Consider the following 19956-nt stretch of genomic DNA (forward strand, 5'->3'; position numbering starts at 1 on the left):
ACGTTCTTTAGGTCATAATGAGTGTCACAATAAACTAGTTTCACTATTAGAAATATAGTCGGTGGAGCCATGAGAAAAAAGTCTGTCCGCTGCTCATTATAGGTTAACATTATAGGGAACCATGACTCACTAAAGCAGCAACAGGATAAGGATAAACAGCGCCACAATGCATGAGTGGAGACATAGTGGAATTGCAGCTCCAAGGTCTTTGACCTCCAAAGACTTTGGAACTGTCATAACTCAATGTCTCCACTAATACACTGTGTGTTTATCCCATGGATCTATTTATCCCCATCCTGCTGCATGGTTAGTGCTAGATCGTCTGCTCCGGAGGGACAGTCTGCTGTGAAAACGTGAGATATCATGACACAAATTAAGGTTAGGGCCAGGGAAATGGTTCACCTCTTAACTCCCGCCTGAACCGAGAGGATCTTTTTCCTCACGTCATCAGATTTTTTTTCCAACATTTTTTTGTTGGGTGTTCAACTCATTTTGGTAACTTTTTTGTAATTTTTTATCACATTTTTGTCATTTTTTCGTCAATTTTTAATACATTTTTTGTCACATTTTTGACATTTTTTTTTTATCGATTTTTTGTAATTTTTTGTCACATTTTTGTCACTTTTTTGTAATTTTTTATCACATTTTTGTCATTTTTTCGTCAATTTTTGATACATTTTTTGTCACATTTATGTCCATTTTTCGTCAATTTTTAATCATTTTTTTGTCACATTTTTTACATTTTTTTTATAGTTTTTTTGGATTTTTTTGTCACATTTTTGTCATTTTTTCGTCAATTTTTGATACATTTTTTGTCACATTTTTGTCATTTTTTCGTCCATTTTTAATCAATTTTTTGTCACTTTTTTTGTCACAAATTGTCACATTTTTGACATTTTTTCGTCTATTTTTCATCATTTTTTTGTCACATTTCTTACATTTTTTGGTCCATTTTTTATCCATTTTTTGTGACATTTTTGTCACATTTTTGCCACTTTTTCATAAATTTTTCGTCACTTTTTTGTCAATGTTTTCTCACTTTTTGTCACATTTCCATCATTGTTTTGTTGCTATTTTCACAGCTTTCCTCCAGAAGCTTTTGGACTGGGGTAAAGCCAAACTGGAGAAAATGTGCTCGGTTCAGGTGGGAGTTAAGGGGTCAACCTTACAGATTAGGGTTCGGATTAGGATTATTTGTATTTTTAGACAAACCAACTCATAGATCTATACAAACAGACCGTCCCTCCGGAGCAGACGATCTAGCGCTAACCCTGCTGCATGCAGGGGATACGTCTGGCTAAAGCGATCACTGACGTTAGTTTTCCGGTAGATGGCGCCGCATCATCATAACAAGTTGTACATTTATTTTATTTTTTTCGTATAGCATGATTTTTTTGGTAAATATTTTAGCAGGAAATTCAGCTAACGATATCTCAGTCAAACTATGGATCTACTATATTATTAAAACATAATAATATTTTTTTTTTAAGCTAGTAGCTAACATAAAGGTTCAGTGTTTACACGGTCTATTAAACAGAAATATCTATTTTTAATCCTATATATTCATGCTTTTTACTATTTATTTTATTTTTATTTTGATGAGGACGTTTCGAAGCAACAGCAGCCGCGCTGTGATTGGTCAGAGGGTTTGGCTCGTGCGATCTGCGCCTCTTTCCCACTTTATTACAACACTTTGGGAGCGGTTTGGGAGGACAAAACAAGCAGATATGACTTGGCCATCGTGGTTAAAAGTCCACTATATAATGCGATAGTGAATTCCCGGGGTTAAAACGTGCAGGAGCGGGAGGAGAAGAGGAGAGTGTCCGCTCAGGGGATGCACGGACGGAGGCGGCTGACGGTGACCGCAGAGGACGCGACCTGTCCGGACGGAAGTTCTGGAGAAGCGCCCGGGGGCTGTGCACGTGGAGCGATGTAAAGGTAGGCATCTTTATAAAGAAAATATTTATACCAGAAATTATTATTTTAGCAGCTTTGTCAACATTATCAACACAAAATCCCACGATCCAGGGTTTGAGGGTTGAAAAATAAATGCCTTGGTTTGATGAATGTGTTAAAGGCTCTGTACCCGACTTTTTTTTTTATTTTTTTTATTTTTTTTACAATGAATGAGGGAGTGAGTAAATTGAATTGTTAGTCGTGTCCATCCTCATTTATAACTTTCCTATCACATTCTTAGCTTCCAAATTCGTTACTCACCTCCTATCCCAGAACAGATACACGACCAAGTAACTGAATCGAGAGCAAGACGCCTTTAACCTCTTACCCCCCACCTTAACCAAGCAAATCTTCTTCAATTCGGCTTTACCCCAATCTGAAAGTTTTATAGGCCAGTGTCACGCCTCATTTGAAAGCTAAGACCTACAAAACTGATAGCAACTTTTTTGTCGCATTGTCTTTTTGTGTTGAAGCGTTTTTGTTGTGTTTTTCATTGCTTTTTTCGTAGTTTTTTGCACTTTTTCCATAGTTTTTTGTGCTTGTTTTGTCATGTTTTTGTCACTTTTTTAGTGTGTTTTTGTCATGTTTTTGTCCCTTTTATGTAATTCTGCACTTTTTTCAAGAATCTTTTAGATTTAGGTACAGTGGCCAAGGGAGTGATGAGATTAACTCTCTTTTTTGTTCAGGAAAACTATGGCAGAAAACAGGTCCATTAATATCTCCCATCGGCCTTTTGCATTTCTGTGGAGTGAAGTCATCCTTTAACACTGTCTCTATTTGGACTCCGCACCCCCCCAAAAAAAGGAGATCCATCATTTACATCCAGACACTGCCTGGTACAGCTACTCCCTCCACAAAATCCATATCTCTGAACAAATGTTTGTGTTTTTTTATGAGAGGTGGGCAATATATCGTCTACAAGATAATATCGAAATTGCTGTTTGGAAGATATGCAAATTTACAATATAGAGTAGTTTTTCCTATGACAAGAAACGCCATAAAGATTGGTACAAAAGTGGTAAAAAAAAAAAAGTGTGGGAAACAGGTAAAGATAGAGCGGAAAATGGAAGTAAATAGGGAAAAAAATGTTGGGATTTTTTCTTTTTTAACCTCTTAACTCCCACCTGAACGGATCCCATTTTCTCCAGTTTTGCTTTACCCTAATCAAAAAGCTTCTTGGGAAAAAAGCACCAAAACAGCCGCAAAGTTTCAAAAATTCAACAAAAATGTGACAAAAACTCAACCAAAAAGTGACAAAAATTCAACAAAGATGTGACAATTTTTTTTTTTTAAATGTGGGAAAAACTCAACCAAAAAGTGACAAAAACTTAACAAAAATGTGACAAAAATGTGAAAAAATGTGAAAAAATAAAATAAAATACATAAAAAGGTGACACAACAAAACAAGGAAAAAGATCAGTTTTGCGGGTCTTAGCTTTCAAATGATTATGTTACACAGGCCTATAGCCAAAGAGGACAGCATGCATTCGGTTTAGGCGGGTGGTAAGAGGTTAATGTGAAAAAATAGGGGGGGGAATAACAAAAAATTGGGAAAAATCCGCAATAAATGGGAGGGAAATATCAATAACATGGGGGGAACATTTTTGGGGGAAAAATAGAAAAAAAAATTGAAAAGACAAATGGGGGTGGGGGGAATGTGGAAAGTGTTTTTTTGTAAATTAAATTTCATTCATATTTCTTACTATATAACTTTGTTATTGTTATCAAGAAAGTCCCCAAATATATTGAGATATTAGTTTTTGTCAATCGTTTTTACAGTATTTAGGGCAGTGATGATCAGCCTTTGCAAAACAACAAGTCTATATGTTTGTGCAAATAAACAGTAAACCTCCAGAGGAAAATCTATAGTCCACGTCAAAACCTATAAGCCGCAGACAGATTGTATTGTAAGAGGAGCCTGTTAGATTAAAGTTATCTACTGGACAGAGGTCTATCTCTGTAAAGTGGGGCATCAAGATCCAAAGCTTAATGTGCAAATCTATGAAAACGAACTTTGTCTCCTGCTGTGAATGAGTGGAGTTCGACAGCTCCAAATTATTACCAACAGTAAAAAAACAAAAGCTTTTGTGATTCTCGCCGATGCAACGCGATCTGTTTTCGAAGTCTCCCGTTCACGTTTCACGAAAGGCCGCAAAAAGCATAATACCCCCTCTTTAAGATACATATTAAACTGGATTATAAGATGTTTTCTTCCATAAAGTAGCGTAAGAGGCAATAACTTTATGTAATGGGGGTCCCGAGTTGTTTATGTGTCAATTTTGGGGTCCCAGACAAAAAAGTTTGGGAACCCCTGTATAACAGTAATAGGGCCACAAATTTATGGTGTATAAGAAAACTGCATGAGTATTAAAGTATTAAAGTATAGCACCAGTCTATAGCACCCTACAATGATGACCAAGCCTTCTGTTGGTCTGTAAATGCAGTAAATTAAAATAACTGCCTTGTATAAAATTGCTCTCTCAAAATGGCTGTAGTGAATGTCTTGAAATAGGCCTCTGTCTCTTTAAGAACCTCTGACTCTTTCCGACACGCCCCCTCCACACGCTGTCTGTGGCATCAGTGGGGAGGGGGTTCTGCTGAGGAGCAGTGGTTGGTTACTCGGCTGGTGACGAAAGCTCGGAGGCGTCTCCAGGAGGTGGGGGCGTTCCTAGGAGGACTCAGGGAAACCTATCCCTAAAATGGCCGCCGTCAGAGTTTTTACAGATTACTCAAAAATACGTGAATGTGCCAAGGCAACACTTCAGGCATGTTTTTAATGAGGGAATGACATAATAACATGATGTAAAGCTTGAAAAAGTCGATTTTGCATAATACCTACCCCCCCTTTAAGTTTATAAACATCGTGACAAAGCTAAAATGGCAAAAACAGGAAAATAGGCGTATTTTGACAAACAAGTTCATTATCCCTGTCTGCCCTGAGTCTAATCTTAGGCAGCAGCATTTTAATTGTGACCTTAAATCCCTCGTTTCATAAAGAGACATGGCATTAGAGCCACAGACAGACGCATCCAAACAAACTGGAGTAAAATGTCCTATAGCCTCTTAATGACAGAGTTGGATTTAAAAAAAACATGTGGATGAGTAAACAAGTCCAGCAGCGCCTCGGACGTGAAGCAGGAAGCGGCGGACAAAGAGAGAAAGGGATTGGCTGACGTCACGTTTCCTCTGCTCTCCACAAAACACAGAGATACAGTTACAGCGGCGGCAAGAGTCAGACTTCTCCTCTTCATCTGAGGAAGCTCGGCTCACAGAGAAGAAGATAGGAAGACTGCTGCAGAAAGAGAGAAAGAAAGAAAGAAAGAAAGAAAAAAGGAAGAAAGAAAGAAGAAAGAAGGAAAGAAAGAAAAAAGAAAGAAGAAAGAAAGAAAGAAAGAAAGGAAGAAAGAAAGAAAGAGAAAGAAAGAAAGAAAGATGGAAAGAAGGAAAGAAAGAATGAAGGAAGGAAGGAAAGAAAGAAAGAAAAAATGAAAAAAGAAAGAAAGAAGAAAGAAAGAAAGAATGAATGAAAGAAAGAAAGAAAGAAAGAAAAAAAGAAAGAAAGAAAAAAAGAAAGAAGGAAAGAAAGAAGGAAAGAAGGAAGGAAAGAAAGAAAGAAAGAAAGAAAGAAAGAAAGAAAGAAAGAAGGAAGAAAAGAAAGAAAGATGTCGTCAAGAACTGTCCTCTTTCATATAAACTAATCTAATGTAAGGCTGGCCAATTTATCGAATCTCAATCAAATCGAAATTATTTAAAGTAAAGTCAATGATCGTCATGGGACAGGTTTACAGCCGTTTTCTTTGGCAGAAACAGCTGCTAGTTTTGGAGTTTGGACGAGACAAAGGACAATCTTTGTGGTTAACTTAAAGGTGCACTATGAAACTTTTTATGTAAAAAAAAAAAGTTTATATTAATGTGTATTTCACCTTTCTGTGACCCAGAGGCTGTATGGGTGGTTAACTTAGTGCCTTTACTTTCCATTCTGGTGGCTCTTATGATGCTCACTGGGATGGGGGGTATTATGCAAAATCGACAAAAAGTCAACCAAAAAGTGACAAAAATTTAACAATAATGTGACAAAAACTCAACAAAAAAATGACAAAAACTCAACAAAAATGTGACAAAAACTCAACAAAAAAATGACAAACATTGAACAAAAATGTGACAAAAACTCAACAAAAAAATGACAAACATTGAACAAAAATGTGACAAAAACTCAACAAAAAAATGACAAACATTGAACAAAAATGTGACAAAAACTCAACAAAAAAATGACAAACATTGAACAAAAATGTGACAAAAACTCAACAAAAAAATGTGACTAAAACTCAACAAAAAAATGACAAACATTGAACAAAAATGTGACAAAAACTCAACAAAAAAATGACAAACATTGAACAAAAATGTGACAAAAACTCAACAAAAAAATGACAAACATTGAACAAAAATGTGACAAAAACTCAACAAAAAAATGACAAACATTGAACAAAAATGTGACAAAAATTCAACAAAATGTGAAAAAAATTCAACAAAAAAATGTGACAAAAACTCAACAAAAAAATTACAAAAATTCAACAAAAATGTGACAAAAAAAAAAAAAACATAAAAAAGGTGACACAACACAGCAACAACGCGAGGAAAAAGATCAGTTTTGTGGGTCTTAGCTTTCAAATGAGGTGTTACACAGGCCTACATAATGGCCAAAGAGGACAGAATGCATTTGGTTCAGGCCGGTGGAAAGAGGTTAAAGAGACAGAGGCCTATTTCAAGACATTCGCTACAGCCATTTTGAGAGAGCAATTTTATACAAGGCAGTTACTCTAATTTACTGCATTTACAGACCAACAGAAGGTGGTCTGGTCGTCATCATTGTAGTGTGATATAGACTGGTGCTATGTGATTGAAAAAAGCATAATACCCCCTCTTTAAGTCATGATTTTTGTAAGTTTGACCCTAGTATAACAAACGAAATTACTCATGATTTCTGTTGTGTAATCGAGCAAAGCATCACAACAATCCTGCAGTTTTCAAACACAGCCTTATCCACCAGTCTCTGCCTTTTTTTCCGCCGCTGCAGACGACCCCGGCGCAGCTCCCTCCTGACCCGCGTCGTCATGGCGACCTCTGCGTCTCCCACGGCGACCGCTGCTCCCCCCGCGAGACGAGGCTGAGGGTTTTTACAGCAGGTTTACTCCGCGGCACCTGAGCGCACGGGCAGGTAAGATGCGTTTTAACTTCATCTGCAGATTTCACACTAGTCCGGCCTTTACTTCGCTCAACCAACTGTTTTTCACGTTGTTTTTAGTCATGTTGTGATGTGTTACGGCCCCGGGTTTTGATTTCATTTGTAGTAAAACACGTTGTAGTGCAAGTTGTTGAGGCTGGTGTTGAGGAAAGGTGGAGTTGCAGGTGGTTCGTCTTTGTCACAGATGGAGAGAATCCCGAAGCTCATTATAACTATGAATTATAATGAGCACAGATAAAACGTAATGACGAAGAACGGCTTCATCCACCAGGCATCGAGGAGGCTGAACTCTCACCTTCCGTCACAAACTGTGGCCTCTGAAAGACCCTGGACTCTTTGTGGATGAGTTGGCAATAAATAAATCTTTAACCTCTTAACCCCCACCTGAACTAAGCAAACAAAAAAACTATGAAAACACGTTAAAACACGACAAAAAATCTGATAAAAGCAGCAACAACGCAACAAAAAAGTTAGGACCAGTGTTGTAGGCCTTAGCTTTCAAATAAGGCGTAAAACTGTGGCGCTCCAGCCGAGAAGCTTTGAGATTTGGCTAAAGCCGAACTGGAGAAAATGCACTCGGTTGAGTCGGGGGGTAAAAGGTTAATCTTAATCTGTGATTTTGAGGCTCTTTAGAGAAGAAGAAGAACCTCTACCTTGACCAGTACCTTTGCTGGTGTTAAAGGGACTATAAGGAGTTTAAAAATGTATTTTCATCCCCCTACATGTTCCACCAATGTCCGAATGTGTGAATAAGCTCAGACCTGTTCACCACAACTGCCTCTAAAATCCTGCTGTCACTCAAAAAGGTGTTAATTCGGGTCCGAAGTGCCGTCATGCACGAGCTCAATATAGAAGCTGCAGTTACATGTATGACCTCAGGTGGCAGTAGTGAGCATAAAATGGAACTGTTCAGTTTGTGCAATGAGCATCATTTACTGATAACTACTGAAAAAAAAATGGATCTATTGGAGAGTATTGCAACAGCCTGTTCACCCGCCTTAAAGGAATAGGCCACCGTTTTTACATACTGAGATATGTTCTTACCTAACCTTAGACGAGTTAATATATCCCCGTCTGGTCTTTGTCCGTGCGCTCTGTCAGGCAAACGGAGCACATACTCTCCCACATGTCATATAGCTCCAAAAAAGCTCATGATAGAAGCTACCATGCTCTTCCACGTGTTCCCTATTTAAATAAAGTCACGTGAAGTGTTTTTATGCAAAGTATATTTACACAGAAATGTAACGTGTCGATTTTATAAGCAGGACAAAGACCAGACGGGTATATATTAACTCGTCTAAGGTTAGGTAAGAACATATCTCAGTATGTCAAAACAGTGGCCTATTCCTTTAATAAGGAGGAGCTGACCCGCCTACAGTAAGTTCAAAACTCTGCAGCGAGGCTCCTGACCCGCATCAACAGGAGAGCCTATATTACGAAAGAGATGCACTTTATGTATTGTGGTATTGTGTAGTTGTTGTCCTTGCCTGTTTTGTCTGTAATGTAGTGCTTGTGTGTTGTGGCTTATATGTTTTGTATTTTGTATGTTCTTGTCTTGTTTTTTATGGGACTGCGGATGGAAATTAGCCTTGAGCTAAATCCGGCATATTTACAGCACTAGTTGTCTGTTCATTAATATGCACTGTCCCATTCAAATTAATTAATAAATGAAAAAAAAAAAATGAAATTACTCATTTTCTGAAGTCTCTCCACTGGCTTCCTGTTGCCTTCTTTTTCATACAACTCATTCATTCTCACCTCTGTGCAAACTGTACTTGTGTTTAATTCATCCATGTTACAGTGATCCTGCATATTCAGTCTGTCCTCCGTCTTTTGTGTTTCAGAGATGGAGCGTCCGTGGATGTTCCTGGTGTGGCTGCTGCTCGGGACAGAAGCAGTGAGAGCCTGTGTTTGTCCCAAAGCCTCTGTCCTGTCCCCGCCCCCCCCCTCAGCGCTGGCCGGGGGCTGCTGTCTGAATGTCTCCGGCTCTGATCTGCGGGTCTTGAACTGGTCCTGGTTCAGGAACAGCTCTGGTCTGGAGATACTGGACCTGTCCCACTGTAACATCACTCACATACAGATGGGCGTGGCAGATACAGGTGGGTAGAAAAAACTTAACTAAATACCTTTTCTATTTCTCTACTGCGTCAATACTTTTCTGGAACCAAACGTTGGAACAAACTCCTGAGTCAATTTGTGCTAAAACATAGTTAAATCAATTGCTGTATATTTAAGACTTTGCTAAAGATTGTACCCAGTTTATTGGACACTGACAGGAAGTGACATAGATGAAGGCAAACTATTTTAAACTGTTGCCGTGCCAACCATGTTAAGTCAAATGACTCTAGAGCTTTACCTTTATCTATGTCACTTCCTGTCAGCAGCTTAAAAAAAAAAGTTTTTCTTCTGTTTTTCTATTAAAATTGCTGCTTCACTGAACTGGAGAGAATTCTTAAAAAAAAAAAAAAAATTCCATACATGCCAATCAGAATACTGTATTCTGAATACTTGAAAATACTTTTTAAATACACCGTATACTTTTGTTGTGTAAACACGACAGTAAAAAATGTAGAAGGTATTGAAGATTATCCATAAATTGTCAAATTTGTGCATATTTTTCAAAATAAAGGTCCAGATCCAAAAAGATAAATGTTGTAGTAAGTTGCTAATTTAATCATTTATAACTGGTGCCAATTTAGTGTCACTACAGTGAAAGTAGTAGAAGCTATTAAATAGTATTATCCATAAATCGTCATATTTTGATTTCACAATGAATGTCCAGATCCTAAAAGTAAAGGTTGTAGTAAGTTGCTACTATGACAATTGGTAACTAGTGTAAATTTGGTGCCACTATAGTAAAAAATGTAGAAGGTATTGAAGATTATCCATAAATTGTCATATTTGTGCAGACATTTCAAAATAAAGGTCCAGATCCTAAAAGTAAAGGGTGAAGAAAGTTGCTAATATAATAATTGGTAACTGGTGTAAATTTAGTGCCACTACGTTGTGGGTTCTCCCTTCCTCCTCTGGGCTGAACTTTATTTAGACTAATTCAACATTTTCTCTTATTAATGTCGTGCCGTATGATTGGATGATGACATTTTAACAACGTATGTAATCCCTTGGTATTAGCAAAGTAACTGTAATCTAAGTACCCTCTGACTAAAGAGTAACTGTACCGGGATACAGTTACTCAAAATTACCTGTTGGATGCAGCAGTTGTTTATAGTCAACTACTTTTCCAGTAGTTTTCAGTAAATGATACTCATTGCACAAATGATATTCTGATTCTATAAGACAAATATTTTAACATCAGAAACAGTATTGTTCAGGTTTCGGTGGAGAAAACCAAGTATCGTTTGACAGAGAAAAATGAATGGTCCCGATTTACTGTTGGTACCAGCCTCCAGATGTGCAGAAAGAAGAAGTTTTATCCTTTAACAGTGCCCAGCCTTTCTGCAGGACAAGCACAAGTAAAGGTGTAAAGTTACAAATAGTAGAACTAAGTCCAGGCATGACATGTACAACAATGGCGGCCCAGATGAAGAAGTGAAACTGAAGCGATGGAGGGCAGGGACATCTTGTTAATATTCAAAGCCTTGTTCACAGCCTTCAATTATTAATGTAAAGTTATTGTTTACATACACTCTGAAATGTAATATATTCAAGTTGACCTTTTCTCATCTTGTTATTTTGTATAATACATCTCTGGCTCTTCTGTATTTCCTTATTTTCATCCCAGGACCGTCCGCTCTCACCAAACTCTTCCTGAACCACAACCGTCTGTCCTCCCTGCCCCGCGGCCTCCTGTCCGGGATGTTTAACCTGACCGAGGTGAGCCTGGAGGGGAACCAAATCACAGACCTGCCCCAGGACTTCCTCCAGGACCAGAACCGGATCCGAAAGCTCAGCCTGCGCCGAAACAGACTCCACTTCCTCCCGGCGTCTGCGTTAAAGAAGCCCAGTCTGACCAGGCTGGGGCTCGAGGACAATCCCTGGCACTGCTCCTGCCAACTCGTGGAGGAGATCGAGTCTGTGACTGAAGCGAACTGGTGAGGGACAAGATACACGAGATACAGAGTTGTTATGACTCAGATATGTGTTACAGGGCGTTACATCGTCTGCAAGATAATATGCATATTGCTGTTCGGAAGAGATGTACAATATTAAGTACAAGAACAAGTTGTGGGGGGAAAATGGAAAAAAATGTAGAAGAAAAAATTATAAAAGGTGGAAAATGGGTAAAAATAGAAAAAGTATGGGGAAAAATATTTAAAAAAAATTGGAAAATGGGGGAAAATTGTAAAAAAAAAAAAGTGTAAAAAGCATTAACCTCATGCCTTGACTGAGCACAGTTTCCCTTCACAGGCTTTAAGGCTATTTTTCCTTGCGTTCTTGCCGTGTCGCCGTCGCTTTTTTGTCACTTTTTCTTAAAGGGGCAAGATAGATACAGACGGCATCTCTGGAATCGCCCATATATGGTCATTTTTAAAAACAGTTAAGGGGGAAAACAATTTTGAAAAAATGTATATTTTCTCTAATTGCTCAAAAACGACTGTAACAAAAGCTGAAATATGAACATAGTTTCTACTAAATAAAGATACAAAGACATGGGGAGGAACAAAGTGGTTCAACAGCCCATAAATACATGAATAACGGAGAATGCTAACTTGATGCTACATGTTAGCATCAGGCTAATGCTAACGGTTAGCTAGCGCTAGCTACAACTGCCGTTTTTTCACTTCTACTGAACAATCTGTTGTGAGAAAATATCCATATGGGCCCGATTTACACTTGACTTTATTTGTGTGTGATAAATAAGTTCATTTTCCACCAGAAAATGGCTAAAAAGAGGGAAAATTGCGTTTCTCTAAAGATTCTATTTTCCCCCTCGGCGAAGCCACGCCCCCTTCTATGACGAGATGCCGTCTGTATCTATACAAGTTGGCCATTTTATACTCACTACTGCCACCTCAGGTCATACGTGTAACTGCAGCTTCTATATTAAGCTCGTGCATGACGGCACTTCGAACCCGAATTAACACCTTTTTGAGTGACAGTGCAGGATTTTAGAGGCAGTTGTGGTGAACAGGTCTGGGTCAGAGTCTTTTTAAAGCAGTAATAAGTAACTTATGAACCTAGAGGCCATGAGCTCCACTGCAGGTTATGTTTTTTTACTCATTAACTGTCCGTGTGAGTAAATAAATACTACGCTGACAGAAAAGGAGATCATTTTTTCCACTCAAACTTGGCTGTAAATACTGTTTAAGTGGTGCTAGCCCGCAGTTAGCTTTGCCCGTTGGCCTGCTAGCTTCTTCTTCGTGATTACATTAGTGTGTATTAGTGACACCTACCTGGTGGCAGCGAAGTTGCAATTGTGGTTTTCTGGTTAGAGAAAAATTGTGTCAAAGTAGCAAGAAAAGAGCGACAAAAAGTGATGAAAAAGTGACAAAAATGTGTGACGAAAATGCAACCACAAAAAAAGTGACAAAAAGCGCTGAGAATGTGACAAAAATCCAACAAAGAAACAATGGATTTTTCTCTTTTTTTGGCACAATGCAGCAACAACACAAGGAAAAATCTCCATTTAGATGTTTTTTGTTGGTCTTAGCTTTCGAATGCAGTGTTACTCTCTCTGGCATACAGGCTGTAACCTTTTAAATTTGGGCAAAGCTGAACTCGAGAAAATGCACTCGGTTAAGGTGGGGTAGTACAAATAGTGACCCAAACAATTACTAGTAAGTACCAGTAAGTAAATGTAAAAAAAGTACTTAGAAAATGTTACTTGAGTTCTGTGAGTAACTGTAACCAATCATAAACTCATCGTGATCAAACACTATTAAAAATCATAATCCCTTCTTGTCCCGCAGCTCATTTCCCCAGGGAGCGCTCGCCAACCTCACCTGCGCCTCCCCCCCGGCTCTGGCGGGGCGGGCGGTGCTGGGGCTGGGCGTGGCTGAGGTGTGCCGCCCGGCCGCGCTCACGCCGCTCTTCATCGCCCTCCCGCTCCTCTTCCTCTCGGCGCTGGTGCTCTGCTGGTGCTGCGGCCGAAACAAGACCAAGAAGGAGGTGCCGGCCTTCAGCCCCAAGAAGAAGGGGCCCAGCGGGAGTCACAGGTGAGGGGGCGAAGTGGGTGGATCTCAAATATGGACATGGGGCCTTTTAACCCCTTAACCCCCACCTGAACCGAGCACATTTTCTCCAGTTTGGCTTTACCCCAGTCCAAAAGCTTCTGGAAAAAAGGTGTGAAAATAGCAACAAAACTGAGATGAAAAAAATTATGGAAATTGACAAAAAAATGACAAAAAAATGTGACAAAAAAATGTGACAAAAAATGTATTAAAAAAATGGCGAAAATATGACAAAAAAATGACAAAAAATAACCAAAAAAATGACCAAAAATCTACAAAAATGTGACAAAAAATGACCACAAAAAATGACAAAAAAGTTGCAAAAATGAGTTGAATACCCCCCAAAAAAAATGATGGAAAAAAAAAATCTGATGACGTGAGGAAAAAGATCCTCTCGGTTCAGGCGGGAGTTAAGAGGTTAAGAAGAGCCACCGATACAGGAATAAAAAAGACTGTTTACATAGAGACTGCAGTTACGCGTAAGACCTGAGGTGGCAGTAGTGAGTATAAAATGACCAACTTGTCCCTTTAAAGGAATAGGCCACCGTTTTTACATACTGAGATATGTTCTTACCTCACTTTAGACGTGTTAATATATCCCCGTCTGGTCTTTGTCCGTGCGCTCTGCCAGGCAAACGGAGCACATACGCAGCCTCTCCCACATGTCACATAGCTCCAAAAAAGCTCACGATAGAAGCTACCAAGCTCTTCCACGTGTTCCCTATTTAAATAAAGTTACGTGAAGTGTTTTCATGCGAAGTATATTTACACAGAAATGTAGCATGCCGATTTTATAAGCAGATAAAAAGGGGGACTATATTGTGAGGCGTAATGATACGAGGAGTAAAACGTCCTCGCAGTAACTCCTAAAGGTTATTGACGGAAGTGAGCGGGGGAAGTCTTTAGGAGTTACTGCGCGGACGTTTTGCTCCTCGTATCATTACGCCTCACAATATAGTCCCCCTTTTTATCTGCTTATAAAATCGACATGCTACATTTCTGTGTAAATATACTTCGCATGAAAACACTTCACGTAACTTTATTTAAATAGGGAACACGTGGAAGAGCTTGGTAGCTTCTATCGTGAGCTTTTTTGGAGCTATGTGACATGTGGGAGAGGCTGCGTATGTGCTCCGTTTGCCTGGCAGAGCGCACGGACAAAGACCAGACGGGGATATATTAACACGTCTAAAGTGAGGTAAGAACATATCTCAGTATGTAAAAACGGTGGCCTATTCCTTTAAAGTGCATAAAAGCTTGTTGGGGGGAAAAAATTGTCAAAATAGAGACGTGGGTGAAAATGCAAAAACAAAGATGTGTTTACAAAGTGATGAAAAATCAACACAAAAGCCACAAAACTAGCAATAACGCAAAATAAAATGCAACAAAGAAGCGACAAAAATGTGGCAAAAAACACAACAAAAACATGGCTAAAGAGCGATGAAAAAGCAATAAAAGAGCATCAAAAACGCTTCCAAAATGTGACATAAATGCGGCAACAAAAAAGTTGCTTCGTGGCTTAGCTTTCAAATGAGGCGTCACACTGGCCTATTGGCTGTAAGTTCTCTGGTCATGAAGCTTTTAGATTCAGGTAAAGCCGAACCGGAGAAAATGGGTTCGGTTAAGGCGGGGGTTAAGAGGTAAAGTAAGTATTAAAGGCGTGGTTTTGTGCAAGATCAACTTATTAATGCTTTTCACCATGTTCCAATGTTGTTCAGTCATCAAGAACAGACCTGGAGCTTGTGCTTCAAGCTTCATGCGCACCTTTGAGTAATCTTTGAGGCTTCCCCAGTGTTTTTTCTTACAATAGGCCTGTCGCAATGGCAAATTTTGAAGCTAGATATATTGAGACGGGAAAATATCGCGATAAATGACAATTGATTCTAAACATACAAGATACTTTCAGCTCTAAAGCATAAAAATGACAGTAAACCTATGTTCTAAATGTGCATAATCATACAGACGATAAATATTGAGCCCAAAATGGCATTGTTCATCTGTTATTTATTGAAGTCGATATAGAAATTATGCCGTCAAAAACTGAGGTTGATAAAAGCCTCGAGACGATCCGTGACGGTTGTAGGAGTTAGCTCGTAAAATGTTAGTAAACTGTTTGTTGTTGTTGCCTGGGAGTGGCCAAAACCAAACCTTTGTGTCAGGTTAATTTGTGGTGAATAGAAGGCGCTGGTATGTTGTTTATGTAGAAGAGCAGCTTTGGCGCTGCATTCCAGAGGAGCACTTGTCCAGGAAACGGTACGTTTATTTAATTGCAAACACTAACCCCATCATTATCTCAGTCAGGGAGACACTGTGAGTTCGGGGAAGAATGAAGCATCACCCGTGACATCAGCGGGCGCGGCGCAAGTGATTTGAGCGAACGAAAAGTCTCTCCATCATTTAAGTTTTCAGTGTAGAGCCTCCAGCGTCTTACAGTGACAGGAGAAGGCAATATTGTATTTGTGAAGTGTGTTGCTCAGTGGCAGAAGGACAGACTGCACTTTAAGCCATAGATATTCTTCTTTCTGCACATTCGCAACTGAACTGAAATTGCAAGGTGATTTCTTGCAATTAGCTGCTCTCAAATTACTAAGAAAGCTGCTAATACTAAGGCTATACTAAGGCGTTATTCTTTGCACACAACAAAACATATTGGGCCCGATCTTGTGTTTCTAAGCGCAGACTATGGGGCTGAGAGTAGAGCGGGTATAAATGTGAGCATTTGCCATCTACTATAGCGGAACATTTTGCACTTTGAGATCTTACAGCTCCCAGACTTAGCACATTTAAAGGGACTATACGGAGTTTAACCTCTTAGCTCCCACCTGAACATGTTTTCTCCAAATTCTCTAAATCTAAAAGCTTCTTCAAAACAGAGGCAAAAAAACAAAAAAAGCTAAAAAGTGACCAAAAAAAAGCGACAAAAATTTCAAAAACTCAACAAAAAAGTGACAAAAATCCATTAAAAAAAAAGACAAAAATCCAGCAAAAAAAGTGACAAAAATCCATTAAAAAAATGACAAAAATCCATTTAAAAAAATGACAAAAATCCAGCAGAAGAAATGACAAAAATCCAGCAAAAAAGTGCCAAAAATCCAGCAGAGAAAATGACAACAATCCAGCAGAAAAAATGACAAAAATCCATTAAAAAAAGTGACAAAAATCCATTAAAAAAATGTCAAAAATCAATTTTAAAAAATGACAAAAATCCAGCAAAAAAAAGTGACAAAAATCCATTAAAAAAAATGACAAAAATCCAGCAGAGAAAATGACAACAATCCAGCAAAAAAGTGACAGAAGAGCAGCAAAAAAGTAATAAAAAAGTGACAAAAACACATAAGGGCAATAAAAAGTGACGACAATGCCATAGAGGAGAGAATGGATTTGGTTTTGGCGGGTGGTAAGAGGTTAAAAATGTTAAATGTATGTATTTTCCTCCCCTTACATGTTCCAACAATGTCCTAATGTGTAGAATGAGCTCAGACCAATGCCCGCTGGCTGCTCTGCTTTATGACCACAACACTGGGGGCCGCCATCGCTGTAATACCTCCATATCGCCGCTAGTGCCCCATTGAAAAGCATTGGAGTTTAGACACCTTAAAAACAACTTTAAACGCCTGGTTTCAATTTTTTCAACACTAGACTAGGCTTGATGTTCCTCCTGAGATAATGCTGGGTTAGTCACAATTTAAGAAACCAGGCTGGTTTTCGTGGGAAGAATTTTAGAAATCTGGTACTTAATGAGTGTCGAATTGTTAGCATTGGAGCAGCTACACGTCACGCAAGGGCGGAGTCTACGGTGAAGATCCCGCCCTTATGCCCTTTTTAGGAACATGCTTCGTCAGAGCCGGGGAGGGGGAGTCTGTAAATCCGCTATGAATTCCATGAGGTGGCAGTAGTGAGTATGTAATGGCAAACTTGCATCTAGTCACTTTAAGGAAGAACACAAGGCAGCATGATGTAAACCAGGAAATGAATGTGAGGTTGTCATCAGAGACCGCTCTCAGTGCTGCTTGTAATAAACCACGCCTTAAATCCTCTCCCTTTTAATAAGTGACGCTGTCCTTGCTCCAGGCACAAGATTTGGCCCTTAGTAGTTAATGCTGCTCACTTGTTTCGGGCGTATTACTTAATCATAACAAAACATGTATGACTCACGTCCGTAACAATGTTTTTCCTTCTCCAGTAACGGCCTCAAACCCTGCTCCAAACCCCCTCCCTCGCCTGACCCGTCCCGCGACGACCCCAGACCGGACTGTATCCTTCAGAACCAGCTGCTCCTGCGCCCCTCGTCCGCCCTCCTCAGCAGCACCCGGGACATCTACCAGGGCGAGGTGGAGGGGAGGCTGGCGGGCTCCGTGGACTCCTTACCCAGGGACGCCTCGCCCTGCTCCAGCCTCGCGGGCGCCGGGACCCTGGACGCGGCGGTGGTCGAGGTGGAGCTGGAGGAGTCGGTGAACCTGTCGGAGGTGCTGAGGGACTCCGCGGACCGCGAGAAGGCCTACCTGACCCAGACCACGCAGTACTACAGCCTGGTGCCCGGGCTCCAGCTGGACGACTGGGAGCACGGGGAGTTTGACAATGTGGATTTGACTTGAGCAAAAGACGGAGAGGACTTTTCGATAAAACTCTAGATTTATATCATGTCTTTTGTCAATACTCTTCAACACATTTCACCTTTTTAACTTAAAATAATGTGCAGATATGGTAAACGTGTCCTGGTGCAGCAGCTTTACTCACTCTGTCACTTTGAACAGTTTTTAGTGATTCCAAATGGCTAAAGAAAGAGGAGCTCAGTCATTAGCAACGCAATGCTAACCACCAAATTGTCTGGGACCTTGTGCCAGGGCTGGACTGGCAGAAAAAATCGGCCTTGGACTTTTGGGTCAAGACCGGCCCTCAAAAACAATCTGTCAGACGAGGCCATTAGCAATACACAAAGCCCTTAGCTTGAACTAAAACAGTATAAGCTACGAATCGAGGACAATAGCTGTGTGTTGTTTCTGCCTGTAACACCACCCAGCACTCTTTCATCTTGTCATTTACAACTTGCTGGATTTTTTTGCTAAATTACTTAAAGGAACAGGCTACAATTTTTACATACTGAGATATGTTCTTGCCTGAGCTTAGACGAGTTGATGCGTACTTGTCTGGTCTTTGTGCATGCCCTCAGTCACGCAAAACGATCAAAGATGTTGTTAGCATTTGGCCTCTCCCAATGTATTCCTATAGCTCCAAACGAGGTGAAGTTGGAAGCTACCAGGCTCTTTCACTGGCACGCACCAAGACCAGACAGCTACGTATTAACTCGTCTAAACTCAGGCAAGAACATATCTCAGTATGTAAAACGGTGGCCTGTTCCTTTAACAATCTTAAAATGTGTGTTCCGTTAATGAGGTTCTTCTCACGACTGCTACACAAATAAACTTCACAGAACCAACTCAATGTTCACGCAGTGGAGTTAGGGATGTATGGAGTGAAAATAGAAGTCCCAAAAAGGCCAAAACTTCTCCTTTCAATGGAAACCATAAGCTTTTCCAAAATGCGCACACTGATGGTGAGGGGCAGGAGGGACAACTCCCAACATGCACTTCTTTCATACATTTGTCTAAAATGTATAAAAAAAAGAGGCCTGAGGTTCTTTGGGTCCTACAGGGTGTGACAATAAAGTCTTTCCACTTATATTGGCAAATATGATGTGAGGGGCATGAGTGTTATGTCCGAGAGGCCCATTGCTCACATAGGCTACGAGATTATCTGGGAACCATAACTCAAGAAAGGGTATAAAATGCGCCGTGTCACATCCCTCTGGTGGAGAAATTGTGTATATATTGTCTATAATGAGAGGGACGACAATAGATCTTAACCTCTTAACTCCCACCTGAGAGAGGATCTTTTTCCTCACGTCATCAGATTTTTTTCCCATCATTTTTTTGTTGGGTAGTCAACTCATTTTTGTCATTTTTTTGTCACATTTTTGTCACATTTTTGTCATTTTTTTGGTCTTTTTTTTATCAATTTTTGGTAATTTTTTTGTCACATTTGTCTTTTTTTTTGGTCACATTTTTGTCATTTTTCGTCAATTTTTTGTCAATTTCTTGTCAATTTCTTGTGACATTTTTGCCACCTTTTCATCAATTTTTCATCACTTTTTTGTCAATGTTTTCTCACTCTTTTGTCACATTTCCATCATTGTTTTCGTCTCAGTTTTGTTGCTATTTTCACAGCTTTTTCCCTGAAGCTTTTGGACTGGGGTAAAGCCAAACTGGAGAAAATGTGCTCGGTTCAGGTGGGAGTTACGGGGTTAATAGGCCGGTGTAAATTAGTGTATCACAGGGCTGATCTCTCGTCTGGTTTGACCGGCCCAAAAGTACGTCGGCCCACCGGAAAAGCTCCCAATGCTCCCGATGACAAGTCCAGCCCTGCCTTGTGCACACCAAATCTTATCTCCCAAAAGTTTGAGGGCCTGATCGTTGTGTTTCTAAACGCAGGCTTTAGACGAGAGTTTCACGCTGACGGGCGGCGCACTGAGACATCTTCAGCTCCAGACTAATCGCAGAGAGTGGGCTGAGCGGGGGCTGGACACGTGCTGGTGTTTTGATCACGTTTCTGCAGCTGTGGAGCCCCCCG

At 39.9% G+C, this 19956-nt stretch overlaps 1 protein-coding gene across 1 annotated transcript; it reads left to right on the forward strand.

Annotated features, from left to right (window-relative positions):
* Nucleotides 1–1629: 1629 nt before the first annotated feature.
* On the forward strand, nt 1630–18187 carry LOC306973029 (uncharacterized protein). The gene is made up of 6 exons (XM_079569828.1): nt 1630–1938; nt 7031–7171; nt 9043–9297; nt 10941–11250; nt 13069–13314; nt 17513–18187. The coding sequence occupies exons 3-6, from the start codon at nt 9045–9047 to the stop codon at nt 17922–17924; spliced, it is 1221 nt and encodes a 406-aa protein (XP_079425954.1). The 5' UTR covers nt 1630–1938; nt 7031–7171; nt 9043–9044; the 3' UTR covers nt 17925–18187.
* Nucleotides 18188–19956: the final 1769 nt, after the last annotated feature.

Source organism: Gobius niger, assembly GCF_951799975.1.
Source record: "Gobius niger genome assembly, chromosome: 13".
Taxonomy (NCBI): Eukaryota; Metazoa; Chordata; class Actinopteri; order Gobiiformes; family Gobiidae; genus Gobius; species Gobius niger.

Excerpts from the sequence above, each read along its gene's own strand:
- LOC306973029 (XM_079569828.1), top strand. The coding sequence starts at position 9,045 with ATGGAGCGTCCGTGGATGTTCCTGGTGTGGCTGCTGCTCGGGACAGAA. Across the intron at positions 9,298-10,940 it reads GATGGGCGTGGCAGATACAG|GACCGTCCGCTCTCACCAAA; the intron begins GTGGGTAGAAAA and ends TTTTCATCCCAG. Across the intron at positions 11,251-13,068 it reads TCTGTGACTGAAGCGAACTG|CTCATTTCCCCAGGGAGCGC; the intron begins GTGAGGGACAAG and ends CTTGTCCCGCAG.